This window comes from Balaenoptera musculus, chromosome 3, assembly GCF_009873245.2.
Source record: "Balaenoptera musculus isolate JJ_BM4_2016_0621 chromosome 3, mBalMus1.pri.v3, whole genome shotgun sequence".
Lineage (NCBI taxonomy): Eukaryota > Metazoa > Chordata > Mammalia > Artiodactyla > Balaenopteridae > Balaenoptera > Balaenoptera musculus.
The window spans coordinates 61,425,380-61,445,458 of record NC_045787.1 but is presented as its reverse complement, the minus strand read 5'-3'; the positions used below and the strand labels follow the sequence as shown (position 1 = coordinate 61,445,458).

At 39.0% G+C, this 20,079-nt stretch overlaps 1 protein-coding gene across 2 annotated transcripts in view; it reads left to right on the top strand.

Moving 5' to 3' along the window:
• The first annotated feature begins 8 nt into the window (after positions 1 to 8).
• Positions 9 to 20,079, top strand: part of DMGDH (dimethylglycine dehydrogenase) — a 61,049-nt gene continuing 40,978 nt past the window's right edge. For both annotated transcript variants that reach the window (XM_036846775.1, XM_036846774.1), the window contains exons 1-5: positions 9 to 173; positions 1,092 to 1,266; positions 9,274 to 9,372; positions 10,830 to 10,994; positions 14,042 to 14,246. In XM_036846775.1, coding sequence (XP_036702670.1) covers positions 88 to 173; positions 1,092 to 1,266; positions 9,274 to 9,372; positions 10,830 to 10,994; positions 14,042 to 14,246 — 730 coding nt within the window. In that variant the 5' untranslated portion in view covers positions 9 to 87. The remainder of the gene's footprint in view (positions 174 to 1,091; positions 1,267 to 9,273; positions 9,373 to 10,829; positions 10,995 to 14,041; positions 14,247 to 20,079) is intronic.

The window sequence follows — 20,079 nt, the reverse complement described above, 5'->3', positions numbered from 1 at the left end:
ACCGCCTCCCGCCGGCCCCGCCGCCCCGGCTGTCTGCTGGCTTGGGAGTAGGTGCCCGCGCCCTCGCCCTATGGCCTCGACCTCGCCATGTTCCGCTCGGGCGCGCTGCGGCTGCGGGGCTTCCCGCTGCGGGGCTCCCTCGGCCGCCCACGCTCCGTCTGCGGCCGCGAAGGGTGAGTGGGGCCGGGTCTGCGCGGAGGCCCGCGGCTGGGCAGCTGCGGGGTGCGAGCGCAGGGCTGAGGCGGTCTTCGGGTTGGGGGTGCTTCCGACCCCGAGAAGTGGGCATTAGGCTTTCTTCTCGAATTATGTGTGTTCTTTTCCATGCACAACCGTTCAAACTGAGAATATCAAAGGGTTCCTGGTGCAAAGACTCTCCTACCCCCATTCCCTTCCCCAGTCAACTGTTAGCAGTGTCTTCTGTATCTATCCAGAGATGGTCTATGGGGAGGCAAACGCAGGTGTATATATGGTCTTCTTTGACTTACTTATACCTTGCTTTTTACAATGCGTCTTGGAGAAGCTCATGATCTAGCTAGGAAGACAGACATGCAAATCAATATATCAAGCCACTGAGCAATCTTTATAATTAGAGAAGCAGGTACATGGTGAGAGGACGTTGAGCGAGGAAGAGCATTGTACTCCATCTGGCTCTCTTCAGCCTGGAAAACACTGGAGGGAGGAGGTGATCCAAGATTTATAGATAATGGACTTCATGATGATTATGGGTTTTTTTTTTTTATGGAATAAAATGTTTATCAGTGTGTTTTTAAAGTAGACTGAGAAAAATTATTCTCTAGATTTCTTGGAGAAAAAGAAGTCATCTGTTCAATTCTTTAGCTCTATTAAGTATCTACAATGGGTCAGAATTAGGGGAATGGGGTTCAAATGCCTCCTCCTCCCTCCCCCAACCAGGTTGCCTAAGTCAGATTGAGGCTCCCAAATGATTGTCAGCACGTGTAACTCTCACAGGCACTAGATGTTAAGTACTGGAAGAATAAGTAAGGAGAATCACACTAGTCAGAAAAAAAAAACAAAAAAACTATAACTATTATAGCCTAGTAAAGCTACTATTAAAAAAAAATGTCTTCCAGAGAAGAAAACCCACCCTTACGTGCAGAAACAAGATGGAAAGACAGAGCAGAAACAGTGATAATTGGAGGTGGCTGTGTTGGTGTGAGCCTGGCTTATCACTTGGCCAAAGCAGGCATGAAAGATGTGGTCCTCCTGGAGAAATCGGAGCTCACTGCTGGATCTACCTGGCACGCAGTAAGAAAACCATCTCAACACTGTCATATGCACTGAATTGTCACTTGTGCAATTGATTTTTTTTTCCCATTCACAGCTCCCCACTGAGAGCTCTTTAGAGTGAGTTCCCTTTCCATAGCGTTGGAAGGTGCAATTGCAGTTTAGTTGGTATACTTTAAGGGGATGATCAACATTTATGATGTTGAAAATCATGAGAAGATAATCTTGAACATATGACTCTGGATTCAAATCCTGACTCTGTCATTTTCTACTTATGTGACTTCTGGCAACTTACTTAAGTTTCTAGTTCCCGATGTGTAAAATGGGAATATTAATAGTACCTACCTAATAGGGTTGTGATGAAGATTGAATTAATATGTGTAAAGTTATTATGATAAGTGGTTAGTAAATGTTAGCTTTTGTACCGAAGGATAGTGGCTCGGTGATCCTGAATACAGGCCTGAGACCTTTACCTACGTCCCCTCACCTGGCTTTAGTGATCCTTTTATGTTTATTGATTTATGATTTTAAGCTAGTGCTGTGAGACAACAGCTTGGCTTCATGATGGCTTAACTATGAGGGCTGAGAACATACAACACAGCTTTCATGTTGTGTTAAATGGAACACACGACCAAGTCAATCTCGCCTATTTAATGGTATGCATAATTGTTCCAGTGCTGTATAATAATTGGGCTTACATCGAAAGCTGCTCAGGTAAATGAGGTGATTGACACTGCTTTCATACTGCCAAACCAATTATTTCTGAAGTCAGCTAAGATGGGAGAGGAAGATTTTATGACTGCAGGTGCCATTTTTGTTTGGAGGAAGAGTTGAGATAAACAACAGGGTCCTACAGTATAGCACAGGGAACTAAATTCAGTATCCTGTAATAAACCATAATGGAAAAGAATATGAAAAAGAATATATATATGTATAACAGAATCATTTTGCTGTATACCAGAAGCTAACATAACATTGTAAATCAACTATACTTCAATTTAAAAAAAAGTTGGGCAGTGTTAGCTTCTGCTCAACACCCCTTTCCATCATTAGCTTTCCCCTACTGAGACAAGAGGGAACCCTGCTTTTAGGGGCCTTCTGACACCCAGAACCTGCTCACGGTAAGGGATAGAGTTGGATCTCCTGCCTCCAGCTGAGTTTCGGGGAGATTGATGCCCAGACTTAAGCCCGGTTCACCCCAGAGTTCCTGTGGTCACATAGTCAGACCACACCCACCAATTGGATGGAGACTTCTAGAAAAGCAGCATCAAGCCCTACTCCTCTTCCTTCTTTCTTCTCCTGCCAGCCCCCTCACCCCTCAGTCTGGGAGGGAGGCCCAGCTATCTGGTCCTCCCTGAGTGTCTTTTCTGAGTCTCCATAGGCACATTTGTCTCTTGTGTCACCAGTTCTCCATCAGCTTGCTTCCTACTACCTGGAGAGAGGGGTCCAGGAAGTTACTGACCCTTCTGGCTCTTCTCCCCTCCCTGAACTAGACTTTCTATGCAGATTTCCTTTTATCATGGAACAGAAAGCCTGCATTTCTCCCACAGCTCTCTTATGACTTCTTTTTAGTGGACATTCGGTCAGTCTTTCAACAAATATTTATGAAGAGCCTATATTGTGTCAGGCCAGCACTGTTCTAGGAGGTGAGGACACAGCGGTGCACAAAACAAAGCCCCTGCCCTCATGGAGCCACATTCTGGTGGGGCAGATGGAAAAAACACAAATGATGCTCTAGAGTAATCAGCGCCAGCAGAGTTGAGCGGGGTAAAGGGATGAAGACTGATGGGGTGGAGGACCTGGAGGCTACTTTGAAAAGGTGACACTTGAGCAGAGACCGGGCAGAAGTGAGGGAGCAAGGGGGCCATGAGGCTGTCCAGGTAAGAGCATGTGAGCAGAGGGAAATTTTTGCAAGTGGGAATATCCTGAGAGGGAGGGCTTACACCCTTTTAACACTTCCGGATTGTTAAGGAGGGTGTACACTTTAATATTTTAATAAGTTTTTTGTTCATTTAGAGTGGATTGACTTGACGTAACCTGCATTTTAGTTACTAGAATAACTAGAATAACTAGAATCCCTGAATATTACTTCTTAAACATCCCATGAATAATAATAATAACAATAAAGCAACATATCCTTAGCCTAAGATCTTTTAAGAAAAGTGGGCAAAGTTTTTAAGATGATGGCTTCTTCTTAAAAGCCAACTGTGCAAAATAATTTCCCCTTAAGCAGAGAGATACCAGAATGAGTGGAAAAGGCATTTTTCTGCTTTGTGAACAAAGTAGTAGGCTCTGGTTCACAAAATGAGATTCATGCAGTGTGAGCTCAAGATGGACTCAGGCATCAGAAACCAGGTTATTTGGGCCCCTACAAATAAAGGAAAAGAAAACTGGATTGCCCTAGGAAGCTGATAAGAGGATTTCTTGCAAACAAGGGGGTTTCCCACCAAAGAGCATCCTGAAGAAATGCCACAGATTAGAATTTTTTTGAGATATAATCGACATAATAGTTTCAGGTGTAGAGCATAATGATTTGATATTTGTATATATTGCAAAATGATCACAATAAGTCTGGTTAACATCCATTACCACACGTAGTTACAAAATTTTTTCTTGTGATGAGAACTTTTAAGATGTACTCTCTTAGCGACTTTCAAATATACAATACAGTATTGTTAACTGTAGTCACCATGCCGTACGTTCCATCCCCAGGACTTCTTTATCTTATAACTGGAAGTTTGTGCCTTTTGACCCCCTCCACCCATTTCACCCCCTCACCACCCCTGCCTCTAACAACCATCAATCTGTTCTCTGTATCTCTGAATTCCATTGTTTGTTTGTTTGTTTTTAGATTCTGCATGTAAATGAGATCATATGGTATTTGGTATTTATAGTTCTTTGTCTTGTTTTATTTAGCATAATGCTGTCAAGTTCCACCCATGTTGTTGCAAATGACAGAATTTCCTTCTTTTTTATGGCTGAGGAATATTCCATTATATATATATGCCACATTTTCTTTATCCATTCATTTTTTAACACAGAGAAATTTTGGAGCAGATATGAGAATGTGGACATTTTGGGGGGCCAGCTGAAGGGGCAGACTACAAAAATAAAGGCAGTCTCACTGAAGAATAACGTGTGCTCAAGGCTAAACATTTCTGGAACATGCAGGAATCAGATGCGCTGGGGAGGAGGGCACAGCTTGCAATGTGAATATTCAAAATGGAATCACAAATCCAATAGTCTTGAGGTTTTGCTGGATTTTAACGAGACTGTTTTGTCAGCACCCAATACTACTGCTAATATAGAACATTTCTTGTAGGATGGAAGGAAAGGGGAGAGAATGGAGCAAGAAGCAGTTTTGGCATATGGGGTCCCCAGGAGAGGCTGCCCCTGGGAATGGTGCCCAAGTGGATATTTTGGAGGGCTGAGGACTAAAGATGCAAGATTATCCATTTGGGGCATAGGAAGACAATGTTAGACCTTTCTATTTATTTTTATCTAAAAATATAAGAAAGACATTAAGCTTTACTAATCTTTTTAAATAGCCCTCACCTTTGATGTGGGTGACATATTGTGTATGATACCAATGCTGCCTAAGGGAGAGGTTGGTGCTGTACAATGGGAGTGTCCCCATTCTTTCTTTTGTCTTCAGTCTGTCATGACGTATTGCAGATCACATGCTATAGGATATCAATGTTATGATCGATTTTATAGAAACAAGGCTTTAAATAATGTTATTTGTGATGAAAGGGAGAGGGAATGACCTTGAGAGTGTTGTACTACACAGAGGTTTGTTGGTTATCCCATAACAATAATCAAAAGAGTTGTAAAACTTAAAGTTTTTCTTTTACAGAAAGACAAGTGTCCCCACTTTGGTGATCTTTGTAGTGATGGAAGTGGCTGCCGGTCATTCTATGTAGTAGATACATAGAAAACAATAGATGCAGTTTATTCCTTCAGAGTCAAGGTGATGCTCGCAATAAGTGAAAAATAATTTTTGGAAAATAGTCCTGTTGGAAAGAAAGCATTTTGAGAAGGGGTGTTTGGAAATGTTCGTATCATTATTAGATTTTTCTGGCCAAAATGATATGTATCACCTAGAAAAAACTCTCATACATGCAAGAGATAAATTTAAAGTTAAGTTTAAACCCATTTAACGTTTTCCCAAATGAGGAGTTTCAGTGGGTTTGTACCCATTTTTTAAAATGTAAAATGCAATACCTCCCAATTAACTTATAACAGCTGATGGACAAGAGAACATGAAACATTGATAGTCAAATTTCAGTAAAAACCTTTTGGTAGGTGGTGATGGGAATGGAAGAAGTGGCGTCAAGATACAGAGAGTACAGCCAAGAGGGGGCACTTCTCCCACTTACATCTTTGTATCATTGACAGATAGCTTCTTCAGCTATCACAGCCATTCAAACCATCACAAAAGAAAACACACCAAGAAATTAGACCTTCAAATCGCTGTTTTACCAACATTAATCCAACATATATATTTTAGTAATATAAAATATTACATAGCCCTTGCTAAAATATTAATAAGCTTAATATTCAAAAGCTTTTCTACACAATAAATTTTTAAAATTCAAAAACCTTTCTGCACAATCAATAAAGCAAGAATTATTTACAATATTTAATTCATTTCCAGTTGTTTTTGTGTGTTTTATGATCTCTGCTAATATAGTAATACATATTTATATGTCATGTGGGAGTAAAGAAATACACATATTTTAGTGGGTATGCTCAAATGTTTTTATTGGATGCGAGTGCATAGACGCACTGGGATATGGGAAGGCTTGAGGTCAGTCATTGGGCTTTTTGAGGCTGTAGAGGCTCATGACAGAGCGGGAAGGATTATTAAAGAGAGAGAGAACATCACTAACTTTAGCATCCATGGATGATTTTTCTAACTGCATCATTCCTTTCATACTTATTGTTAGTCTGCTAGAAGGAAGAGCTTTCCACTCTCCCTACTTATTTATTTATTTATATCAACAAGGATTTATAAATTCTTATTTTATTCAAAGGGTTATAGTTCTTAATGATTATTCTTGTTTTTAAATTGAAGTATAGTTGATTTACAACGTTGTGGTAATTTCTGCTGTACAGCAAGGTGATTCATTATACATATTTATATTCTTTTTAATATTCTTTTCCATTATGGTTTATCACAGGATATTGAATATAGTTACCCGTGCTATACAATAGGACCTTGTTGTCTTAATGATTATTCTTGTCTGTGTTTCATCTTCCCTCTTTTATCTTCTCCGCCAACTATAGTCATTTTCTTTCTTCAAATCGAAAGTAAGCCCCTGCCTGTCCTCCATGAAGCCTTCTGTGATCCTTCCAGCATCTTCTCTTCTCTTAGTTCCCTTAGTTCTTGTGTCTTTCTTTCTGTGCTCTGGCACTTAATCATATGCTCTTGATTTCATTGTTTCATGTATGAAAGTTTCATGACCCCAATCAGACTATAAAATCTTGAAGGATAAGAACAGTGTTTTTCTTCTTCTTCAAACTTCCCACTTAAAATATCCTTGCTGAAGCCCAGAAAGGAAAAACATTGTACCGTTCTTCCACCCCATGCCACAGGAGTGGCACACAAATTAACAATAAATACCGTGCAGGACATTACATTCAAATAACTCACAACAAAAGCACAGATACGGTTGACCCCAACTTTTTTTTTTTTTAATTTTTAAAATTTTATTTATTTATTTATTTATGGCTGTGTTGGGTCTTCGTTTCTGTGCGAGGGCTTTCTCTAGTTGCAGCAAGTGGGGGCCACTCTTCATCGCGGTGTGCGGGCCTCTCACTATCGCGGCCTGTCTTGTTGCAGAGCACAGGCTCCAGACGCGCAGGCTCAGTAATTGTGGCTCACGGGCCCAGTTGCTCCGCGGCATGTGGGATCTTCCCAGACCAGGGCTTGAACCCATGTCCCCTGCATTGGCAGGCAGACTCTCAACCACTGCGCCACCAGGGAAGCCCCATGACCCCAAATTTTAAACACAGATTAAAAGACAAAAACCGGTTGATTAAAAATATAAGGAATACAAAAATTATATATATATGTGTGTGATTTTATACCTGACAAAAAATTGAGCTCAGAATTTGCTTCTGACTGTCCTGGCAGCAAGGAAACTAGGGTTGTATGAATTGTTCAGTAGAAATAGTTATAGCATTTCAGGAAGAAAGACCAATTTTTCCTTGACCAGAAATTCCTAGAAGAATTTGTTCCCTAAAAAAAGGATATTGAGCTAAATGTTTTGAGGAAGAGCTTTACAAAACAAACCGATGTGACTCTTTCAGAAGAGAGATCATTAACTCATTCTATGAAAACAGCTTTCCAGGGTGGGGAAGAAGATTGATGTAGTGTAGATATATCATTTTCGGGTGGTCTGGCTTAACCTAGGTTAAACTTAGAGGATCTTGAGGAGTGACTGGTGAACAGAACCCTAGGCCCAGGCTTGTGAATATCCATTTTCTCAACTGACACGAGATATACTGAAAACAAAATTGAGTTCTCTAGAAGATACCTGAAGGCCAGAGGTTCTCTATTATTGAACTAGAAAACTTCATATCACACTAGATACCAAGCATGTAAAGAAGGATGTGATATTTGGCTGAAAGTTAGGGAGCCTGACCCACAGTTGCCTCATTATGGGGCTGTGCTATGAGGGGACCTATGACGTTGGGCCAACATTTTTCTCAGAAAAGTAGCCAAATACTTGAACACGTACTTGATAGGCACGGAGGATTCTGGTCCATAAAGGATCACTGATGAACTTTAATGGCGGGGTTTTTTTTTTTTTTAATTGAAGTGCAGTTGATTTACAAAGTTGTGTTAGTTTCAGGTGTACAATAAAGCGATTCAGTTATACATATATATTCTTTTTCAGATTCTTTTCTATTATAGGTTATTACAAGACATTACAAGACCTGTGCTACATTGTAGGTCCTCACTGTTTATCTATCAATATTTTATATATAGTAGTATGTATCTGTTAATCCCAAACTCCCAATTTATCCCTCCCCCGGCTCTTTCCCCTTTGGTAACCATTAGTTTGTTTTCTATGTCTGTGAGTCTGTGTCTGTGCTGTAAATAAGTTCATTTGTATCACTTTTTTTAGATTCTGCATATAAGTGATATCAGGAGAACCAAATGCCCAACACGAAGAACTTTATAAATACTCCCAAACAGACTTTATTTTAAATAGATTGTATTCGGATGAGCTTTCCAGGATAAATTAGCTGCTGAATGGGGCCCCAGACACTTAACTGAGAGAACCTGCTTCATATCATTGCTTAGAATTCTTTGTCTGGATACTATATTGCATCCGCCAGTGTTGATAAAATGGGTTTGGCAGGTAATATTTAGATATTTTCCTGAGAGTGATAATTCAATATTTATTCAGGAAATGTTTGTGGGGTATAATCTATGTGCTCATTCATCAACTGGTTAAGCTATGACAAAGGTCTGTTCACCACTCAACAGGCTCTGATTCCTAGGAATGTTCCACTTCTTCAATTTTGGAAATTCCAAGAATAGGAGGGCCGCTCGATTCAAGGGAATGGTGGGGATCGGGACAAGGAAAACTTTTTGCTTGCTTGTTCATATTCCTTCTCCTTAAGGGAGCACATGCTTTGTTGGTTTGAATCCACATTGTATGCCGTCCCCCCATATTCTTCCTAATAGCGTACATTCCTAACCTAAGTGATTCCATCTAAGTCATCCCATTTCTGAATCTGCAAACAATCCTTTCCCTAATAACTTTTAGGGACTTACTATATATGTTTGTTGGCTGGCTCTCACATTATTTATGTGGTTCAAGTGGGTTCTTATAACTGTCACGAGCCTTATGCAGTGTGCATTCAAACTGGTGCTGATGTGTTCTCATCCCAGAGGACTGGCTGGTGCTTGTCAATTTCTTGCCAGTAGTAAATTACTTCGTAACAGATAAACTATCAACATTTTGAGAATGTTAATTTTTTTCGGTATTTCCTTTCCTCCCCACTTTTAAGGCAGGTTTAACAACTTACTTTCATCCTGGAATAAACTTAAAGAAAATACATTATGATAGCATCAAACTTTATGAGAAACTGGAAGAAGAAACCGGACAGGTAAATACATTTAGCTTGAAATTGTCTTTTAGGTCAGTTTCTTAGAGATACATAAGATTACTGAAGGATTTTGATATCATCATGTATCGCTGTGTGTAGTGACAGCCATGGCATGTGAAATGTGGTAGAAGATTCTGATGAGAGTTTAAGATGAGAACCTCTAGAGCTTGCTTTTCAATCAATTTAATTTCTTGAAGTGTATTACCCATGTAATTATCTGCTCCTGATTTTTTAAATGAGAAAAGAATAAAAAGCAGCTTTCAAAAATATCTTTAGTCAGCTGCTATATCTAGAAACTAAGATATCACAGCCTTTCTGCACTGGATTGCAAAGGATCTGACAACTGTACATGCCAGATTGTCCCATGCCTTTGAAAAGTACTTCACTAAAAGCCCCTCACTTTTATTTTTATCTCTTCTCATTTGTATTAGTACTTTCAAAGTAAAGTGGCAGGCAAAGAGTATCCACAGACTAAGACTGAAGTCTACTTAAAATTTTCATGCTATTTCCCTTGCCTAAAACCATCACATGGCTCCCCACAGTCTACAGGACAAAAGCCAAAGAAGAGGAAGGGCCTTCATTAGCTAAGCCCTGCCTGCCTTTCCAAGGTTTTCTCTTGCCACTCTTTGCTATGCTCAGATGCTTCAGCTATTCTTAATTACATACAGTTCTAGAATGAGCTGGGCTGTCTGCCTGAGACAGCATTCCCTCTGGTCCCCATTTCAGCATTCACCTTCCACCCTTTCCCGGGGGGCGTCTGCTTTGAGAAGACATCCTTGACTTTGTTCACCCAGCAGTCAGGTGGAGCTGAGGGCATATCTCTTGGTTCTAAGAACATGTGTGCACATACCTCTTATAATACGAATCCCTCTCACTGGTGATTGTTGCTTTACTGATTGGTCTTCCCTACAGATTCCAAGCAACCTGAAGATAATGACTGCATCTTTGATCACTGTCACCCAGGGCCTTGTTGAGTGCTTGGCCAACTAAAGGACTTCAATAAATGCCAGATGAATGTTTATTTCAATTCACACTTAATCTCCTCACTGCAGCATTCCGATTCTTCATGTTCCCTCTTCAAATCCTTTGTCTTTCTTTTTTTCACATAATTTTCTTGCACTCTGTACATGAGCACTATCTCATGTTGTAATTATGCATTTAGCTGTCCATCTTCACCTATAGACTGTAAGCTCCATCCAGGCAGGATCTTCATCTCTCTTGTTCACAACAGCATCTCTGGGGCTTAGCATAGTGCCTGGCACAGAGGAGACACTTAGTAAATATTTGCAAAATGAACATCTTTTCATATGATGTAAATATGGTATATAGCTATCACTTTCACTGCATAGTGAATCTCTTTTCTTACACACCTTCATTTTCATTGTGCTGGAGAAGAACCATGTTTGAGTGCCAAATAATGATTTATTTATGAGTTTTTACTGGCATTGTTGTCACAGGTGGTGGGATTCCATCAGCCAGGTAGTATCAGAATTGCTACAACTCCTGTAAGGGTAGATGAATTTAAATATCAAATGACTCGGACTGGCTGGCATGCAACGGAACAGTATATTATTGAACCTGAAAAAATACAAGAGATGTTTCCTTTACTCAACATGAATAAGGTATTTATCCTAAGGGCATTTTTTTTTTACCATTTGTTGATTTTAATTAAGATCAGAAAATGTTATTTTAGAAACTTAATTAGAAAAACTTTGTGCACACATTTTGAATGTCAAAATCAGATGATTAATGCTGGAATTTGGGTAAATTATAAGATGGGCTATTATGTTTGCTAAATACAGTAAAGGTAATGAAAAATCTTATTAGCTTTCTACCTATTACAACTGAGGAAACATTTTCAATACCTCTCAATTACTGTGTCCCCCAGATCTGGAGGTTTCTATAATAAACCTTCTGTTTGAGAAATGCAGAGAAGACAATAACCAGGTGTGACAAATGTGTATATAGAAAGACTGTGTTACTCACATTTTTTTTACAAAATCAAAGGTAAAAGTACATGTTATATTGCTACACAGATATCACCTAACTCATAGCTGTACTACCCTGACAGGTATTGATCTAACCAAATTTAGCTGAGAAAATCCACTTGGGAATTCAGTGTCTTTTTGCTGGGTGATAATCCCATCTGAATAATAATAACAATGACTAAAACTGCACTACCTAACACTACAGCACATACTTAATGTACTAGGTATTATGCAAAGCCATTTACATGTATAATCTCATTTACTCTTCACAATAATAATAGAAGGTATAGATTATTACCAAACAGGAAATTGCAGCTTAGATAGTTTACATAGTGGGCCCGAGCCCATCCAGCTAGAAAGAGCTGGAGGAGATTTGAACCCAGGCTTTCTGACTCCTTTGTACATATGCTACCTAAGGGTACAAGGTGGAGCTGTTCAGGGAAGCAGAGGTTTGTGTTCCTCCCCAGTGTAGTATCTCTGACGCCGAAGGGTTCATAGCGTTGCTCTGGGAGCTGGGTTGTTAGCCCCTGTGAGTCTTGACAGGTTGCTGGCACTCCCTTTTCAGTAGTTTTGTGTGATGCCAATGTGGTGGCAGATTCGTGTTGCATTGCATTGTCTGCGTTAAAATTCTGCCACCACTGCCAGGAAGGATATTCTTTTTTTTTTTTTTTTAAATGGGTAGATTTTTTATTTTTTTAAATTATTTATTTATTTATTTATTTATGGCTGTGTTGGGTCCTCTTTTCTGTGTGAGGGCTTTCGCTAGTTGTGGCAAGCGGGGGCCACTCTTCATCGCGGTGCGCGGGCCTCTCACCACCGCGGCCCCACTTGTTGCGGACCACAGGCTCCAGACGCGCAGGCTCAGTAACTGTGGCTCACGCTCCCAGCTGCTCCGCGGCATGTGGGATCTTCCCAGACCAGGACTCGAACCCGTGTCCCCTGCATGGGCAGGCAGACTCTCAACCACTGCGCCACCAGGGAAGCTCAGGAAGGATATTCTTATATCTGTTTATATGTCAATCTTGAGATGCTCTGCTGGAAGTTCTCACCATCACAGATTTTTCTCAAGGACATTGGGCAATGGAAATATGTGGGAAGAGTATTCCCTGGCTCTGGGCAGGGTGCCAAATCAAATAGATCTAGGGTCACTGCATAAGGACATATCCATTATAAAACACCAAAGTGACGTTTAGAAGTCTACAGTAATACAAATTCCATTAAAACCAAAAGTCTCTTGCACTAAACCTATAACAAGAGATTGGATTAGTAATCCAAAACTTCCCACAAAGAGAAGCTGGGGCCCAGATGGTTTCGCTGGTGAATTCTACCAGACATTTAAAGAAGAATTACTACAATTCTTCACAAACTCTTCCAAAAATAGAAGAGAATTGAACACTTCCCAACTTATTCTGTGAGGCTAGAATGTATTGTTGTGATACCAAAACTAGACAAAGACATCACAAGAAAAGAAAGACCTGTATCTCTTATGAATATTGATGCAAAAGTCCTCAACAAAATACTAGCAAACTGAATTCAGCAGCATATAATAAGGATATTTTTAGCATAACCAAGTGGAATTTATCCTGGCTATGCAGGGTTAGTTTAACATCTAAAAATCAATCAATGCAATATTGCATGAATAGAATGAAGGACAAAAATACATCATCATCTCAATAGATGCAGAAAAAAAATTGACAAAAGCCTCTTGACCATACTTGGTGCTTAATAGATTTTTGTTGAATGGGTGAGAACTAACTGTACTATTTCAGTGCTCCCTCCTTGTTTCATCTGAGTTTTATTGTTCTTTGTTTCCCCCACAGTACCTCAAGCCCTAGCACAAAGTAGGTAATTAAGAACTAGTTGTTGATGACTGAATCAAGTATACATTTTCCTGACACCAGATATATATTTAACATGTGAATTTATTAACAGTATTAAACAATTAAATATAAATAATTAATCAATTAGTATTAGATTTGACTGCAAATGTTAGAAACCAAAATAATAATGCTTAAACAAGATAGACGTTTATTTCTCTTTCATTTTGGCAGTCCAGGGCTGAATGGTGGCTCTTATCCATGAAAACTTCAGGGATCCAGTCGCCTTCTGAATCATTGCTTTGTCATTCCTAGGATGTGACTTCTTTGTTCTCACTCCAAGATGGCAGCTAGAGCACCAGCCATCATGTCTGCATTCCAGACAGCAGAATGGAGGAAGGGACAAAGAAGGGACAAAGGGCATATGCCAGTTGTCTCCTTAAAATGGTTCATGTGACCATGACACTTTCATTTGACACTTTCATTTGCATTTCATTGACCAGAATTTAGTGATAGTTTTAGCTACTATCTGGAACTAGTAGCTGCCAACTATTGGAAACTCTTTGTTCTTAGTGGTTATGTGTCTAAATAAACATTTGGTTTCCATTGCTTTGTGGGGAAGGGGAGAATAAATGTTAGAGACAATTGCAAGCCTCTGTCAAATAGCCTGTCTACTTAACTCTCAATGTGAGTCCTGCCTAGCTCTGAGCTTGGACATAGGAAAAAAGAAGTGGAGACTGATCAATCTGATGCCATGATGCATTTTTCAAGTCCAGTTTTGCTAAACATTTGCTGGCAGGATACAGTTACACTAAGTGAGTATATGTATTCATTTGAATATTGACTCTTTTGTGATCAATTTAGATTTTAGCTGGACTGTATAATCCTGGAGATGGTCACATTGATCCTTACTCTCTAACTATGGCCCTGGCTGCTGGGGCTAGGAAATATGGTGCCCTTTTAAAATATCCTGCACCGGTGACTTCTTTGAAACCCAAGTCAGATGGAACATGGGATGTTGAAACACCACAGGGATCTATGAGAGCAAATAGAATTGTGAATGCTGCAGGTAAGCGTCATTTAAAAAAAAAAAATACTGTTTTTTTTTTCAAGTGGCAAAGAAAGAAGATATTTAGTCATAACGTAATGTTTTATACCATGAACATTGTTATGAAACACCGTGGTACTCCCATGGCGAACATTTTGTCTGTTTCTGAGCTACAAAGCTCTCCCTCCATCACCTTGCTCTTGTTGTGTGAGATACAACTCTGTCCTTGGTTATCCATAGCGAGTTGGTTTTCTTCTCCATGCTCCATTTTATTCTGCTCCGGAAAATGTTTTGCCAAATTATGCTTCTTTTTCCTTCCTGTGTTCACACTTTGTTTATAATAATAACCAAATTCTAATGTTCAAATTCACAAGCATCCTCTTTGCTCTCAGTTTGCTTTTTAGAGCAGAGTTGATTATTTATGTTCTTTCTCATCTATTTTGATTACTTTACTCTGTTCAAAAAACTTTTAACCCTTTTCCTTTCAGCACATTATTAAATATATTTCATAATCTTTAGGTTGCTCTGTTACAATTTAGACTCAGAGTAATGAAGCCAAAAGGGATATTTGAGATAATCTAATAACTCACTCATTTTCCATTTGTGGAGACCAAGGTCCAAGAAGGATATACTAATTGGCAAAGTGACAGTTATGTCAGAGCCAGGACTTGAACCTGGGTCTTTTGATTCTTGAATTAACATACTTTCTGTCAGGTTCTTTGCCTATGAAGTAATTTTCAAATATCACACATAAAAATAAATCCTCATGCAAATGAAACTGCTTGTGCAATCTAAACTGGGCTAATAATTTATATTTATTTATAGTTCATAATGGTTAATTTAAAACCTAAAATAAACATGAGGCAGCTACTGATTTTCTCATGTTCTGCTCTTTGAGTCATTGCTTAAATTTACAAAATGAAAACAATCTTTATTATTTATCAGATCAGATGATACGCCATGAGGACATGCCAGAAACAAATACCCTTAGGATTCTTTCCTCTAAATCGTAACTTCTGATTGATGTTATTTTTTAACAAACCATTTTTAGTGGCCCTGGAAAAAGTCATGTCTTCAGTATTTAAGAGTTTAAGTTAGTATTTCTGAATCTTTCTAACCCATACCCCCCATTTGAAAAGCATAAAATCTCATTCATTCTTTAACATCATTTGAAATTCCAAATAATGTAAAACAACTTACCTAATAAATAAGAGCAAAGGCATAAAACTTTGCTTTGTTTTTGAATTTCACTTGCCCCGCCCCCAAGGAAATCCCCATCAGGCACCCCCCCCATCCCCCACTGTCCTTGGGTACATCTGGTCTAAATTCTGCTAGAAGATCTAAGGCAATGAAATCATTCATCCTTTTTTTCACAAGTAGCAAAAATTCTTTGTAATCTTGCAACTTTCTTTATGGTCTCATGAATTCAGCCTCTAAAAACATTTGACTGTTTTCATAGTGATAGCAAATACTAAATAAACATGCTCTGACTTCATATCCAGCACCCGTGTCAGACACTGCTAATTGATCACTGCACTCATTTCAGAGAGACTTGGACAAACCCCACGATTTTTCTTAACACAGTGCTTCAGGCAGCCACACACTCCCAACTGATATTTTGGCAAATGACATAGAAGACCTTAATTTAACACATTTATCTATTGTTTTCCTAAAATGGATAAATATTTATTTGCACGATTCATTGCCATTGTAATATTTTGTTTTCTAAAGCACAATCTGTGAGGAATAAGGAATCTCTGAGGAGAAAGAATAATTCCAAAGAGGTCTGACCTAAGCCCAGGACATTGGTTACCAGATGAAATTTTCTATGCAGCTGTGCAATCTTGTGGGGTGATCAGGGCAGAGGAGGACAATGGCAGGAGGTCCTGGAGAACAGTTTTTCTGGTACTGCCCTCAGAAAACAAATCCCAGACCAGCACCAGAAAAACTGTTCTTCAGGACGTCCTTCTTCATTCTTTGCTCCTGATGCCTTTAACTCAGCCACGTCTGAGTTCCATCCTCAGGTCTTGGTAACTCCAGGCAGCTCCTTGTTCACAGTTGTATGAAGAACTATACGGTCTCAATTCTCAGTTCTTTACATCATTCAGATCACATCTCTGGCCCATATCTTTTTTTTTTTCCTTTTTCTTGTCCATCTCTTCTCTTCCACTGGGCAAAAGTTATTGGAGAAAATCTAACTGATCACATATAAATAGTCCATGGAAGGTGTGGAGGGGTGTGTGTTTAGTTATTTATGTCTGTTTTCAAAAAAAACTTTATTTAAAGTATAGAAGTTCCCCAAAAAGTAAACCTCAGTAATTGGGGGTGAAGTTTTGGATATGCCCCTTTCTAGACTTTAAAGCTAACAAAGATTAATTTTACGAATAAAAGCAACCATCTGCAGAAGGCATTGTGCTAACATGATTTAGAATGTGTGTCTGATGGAATGTTTCCCAGAGTTACCCAGTGAGTCCAGGATGTCTCATAAATTCAGGTGAGGCCCTCAGGCAGCTCTGAAACCTAATTAAAGTAACCAGGATATAGACTTGGAAATACAACCAAAACGTAAATGATGTAAAGGCCACTCTTATCTACTCAATTGTACCATAACCTGCTAAAAGTTTCTTTACATGGGGTCATAACAGAAGGCTGCTGGGTCTTCAGGATATCCATGGAAAGGGAAGTCTAAAAGCAGAAATTTGTCAGTTTGCTGATGTGTCTCCAGCACTGTCCAGGGCAGTGGGGCTATCTCGACCAGAGACACATTATTGCCAACTGTGTGACTTGGGCAAATTACTCATTTGTAAAATGGAGATAATAATTCCCATCTGAACAAGTTATTCTGATCCATAAATGATATAAATTACCCAGAAAAGTCCTACCACATAGAAAGCAATAAACAAATTAAGTATAATAATGATAATTTTTATGATTATTATAATTATTTCCTTGAAAGTCTGTGCCCTGCTCTGGAAAACACTAGCGTCAAGCGTCACAGCTTCTTGGTACCAGCCTTAAGATTCCCCAGATCCTCTCACTTGCTCTGTAGTCATCCAGCACCCATTCTGCTGGTAAACTGACTTCCCAAAGAGCTTGGTTCTCAACCTAGGTGCGTAAGAGTCACCGTGGGAAGTTTCCCAGGTGGTCTGGCTGGGAAGCTGTATTTTAAACAAGTACTCCAGGTACTGTACTGTCTGTACCAGCTAGTCTGTAAAATATCTTTTGAGAAACACTGCTATATCAGTGTTCCTACAGGAGAGGGAATGTAGAAACCTTATTCTTGAGCAAGCAGAGCTGAGGAACAGTTTCTGACCCTGCTGACCTCTTGGTGTGCAATAGGCTAACTTGCCTTCAGTACTGCTTTAAACACAGCTTCACTCTACCTTCAGTCAAACCTGAGTCCCAGAGGCAGCTCGAAGGCAAGGACAGGAGCTATTCACTGTGATGCAAGCTTTTTCTTTGCATGGTGAGGAATGTTTCTCTTGACCTTGTTTACAGTTGACTCATTAAGCCTGAGATAACTTTGTAAACTTTACTTAAGAATTTTCCTAATATGGTAAATTAGAAATGTGATTGGGTCATGCCAAGATGAAGCCCAGTGTTCAGCCAAAAAAGAATTGCTTAATTTTACCAATACTTTGCATCAGAGAATGTCACTGTATAAACATCATTGTCACTGTATAAACCATCTAGTAGCAGTAAACCTGTCCACCAACCTGTACTGTTCATTTTAACTCCATTTCTGTCAGTCACTGCATTTTTAAAAATTGGAAACCATTTCTAATGATCACTTTTTTATTGACTCTTCTCTTCAGTGTTTTTTCAGGTGATAATGGTAGATTATAGAGGATTCCTCCACATTTGTTTCTCTTCCCTTTGCACTTGCTGAGTGGGTGATCTAGCAAGGGTTGAAGTGTAATCCTGGCAAGTTTTATTTAACTTGATTGACATATAGAGGAAGAGAATGCCAACAGACACCACCACATAGGGAAAAACAGTGTTGAGCTTGCTATGGGGTTTGGAGTAATATAGTTATATGATATTTATGCATACACTTCCACTTTATTTTAATGATGAAGTATATTAATAAACAAGCAATTAGATTCAGAAATTTATAAATATATTTGAATAGGACAGGATTTATTTTCTTCAATTTATGTTTTTAATTGAATCAAGTATATTAACCACTGCAGTAGTTTGAATTGCTAGGCTAAATATTTTGGCTTTTTATATTTTAAAACTGCTCCAGTGCATATAACTAGAATATGTGGCTTTACTATATTATCCTACAAAGTCCTGACATTGGTAATTCACATCTTCCTAGGCAAGAATAAATTAAGTCATTAAATTATTCAAAGACCAGCAAACAGCTCTAATGCCCACAGGTAAGATTTTTGGTTTGCAAATGGACACCCATTTCTGGGGCTGTTATCCAAGTGTGACCAACTTAGCCGTTAGGCCAAAACAAAACAACAGAACACACGAGTGATGTTTAGATGCCATATAAGAGTACAGTAGTCAGGGTTCCTAGATTCATAATTGATGATTTGTGTCTAGCTCTGAACTTCATAATGACAGAGACTTCAGAACTCCTTATTAGATTGCCAAAAGAAGGAGAAACAGAAATGGTTAAAAATTTAGAGAATGCAGCCTCTAAAGAAATAACTTAAGGAAGATTCCCTAATCATTTGAATGATTAGTCAAAATTATTATGAAACAAACAAACAAATAGACCCCCCCTTCCCCCCAATAATTCATTGGTGGGTCAGGTGACCCTGCATCCCTGCCAACTAATCATTTTTATCATTTTAGATTCTCAAATACCTTTATACAAGTGAAGGAGTCTTGGATTTTTAAAATAGTCTTTCTGTAGCAAGAAAAACCAATAAGATGTGACCACCATTTCAGGGTCTCCCAGTGTGACCTTGGGCGTGTCTCTTTATCGTCTGGACTTTAGCTCCACATCTGTAGCCTGAAGAGTCACCTAGGGGGAGAATCAAGGGTCTTTCAGTCACAAATTATCTGGTTCCATCTTTTGCAAAGGAAAAAACATAATATTCATTTCCCCCAAGAAGACAGTCCCCTTGCACAATGAAGGGAGAAACATAGGTTGTGGGAACTCCCACTTATCTATGAGCCCTCTCCTCTTTGCTGTGGCACCTCCTCCCCCCTGCTCTGGACACCAGGTGCCTTCATGCCTTTGCAAGAAAGGATCTTCCAAACATATTCAAACTAAACTTTTAAAAGAAGAGAAAACTTAAAAGGCTATCTCTCCCAAAGTGTATACATTTTCAAATTTTAAGTTAACAGAACAATTCTGTGTTCGTGGAATTTTAGGCTTCAACAATTTGGGGAGAGGAGGGTCTGGGGGATAGAGGACTGACTAGCAGGGCTTTATTATGCATGATTATTATGTTGATCACATCGACCCGGGGCCTCTTCCATTGCCTGACCGTCCCTGCTCTATAAGTAAGGTCAGTCCATTACTGTCTTTCTTATCAACATTTGTACATTCTATATATTTGGGTTGTTTATTTTTTTCCTTCAGATAATTTTCTTTTTTGCACTCCTTTGCTTATGGGCAAAATTGTTTTTCAGGAATGGAGTTCCCTTAGATTCTTCAAAACTCTGGGGTAGTGTAAAATATTGTCTTCTCTTCTTCCGTTCAATTTTGCAATGACAAAAAAATGTAAAGTTTTTATGGACATTCTTTTTTTTTAAATTTAGTTTAGTGAAGTATAGTTGATTTAGAATGTTGTGCTAATTTCTGCTGTACAGCAAAGTGATTCAGATATATATTATACATTCTTTTCCATATTCTTTTCCATTATGGTTTATCACAGGATATTGAATA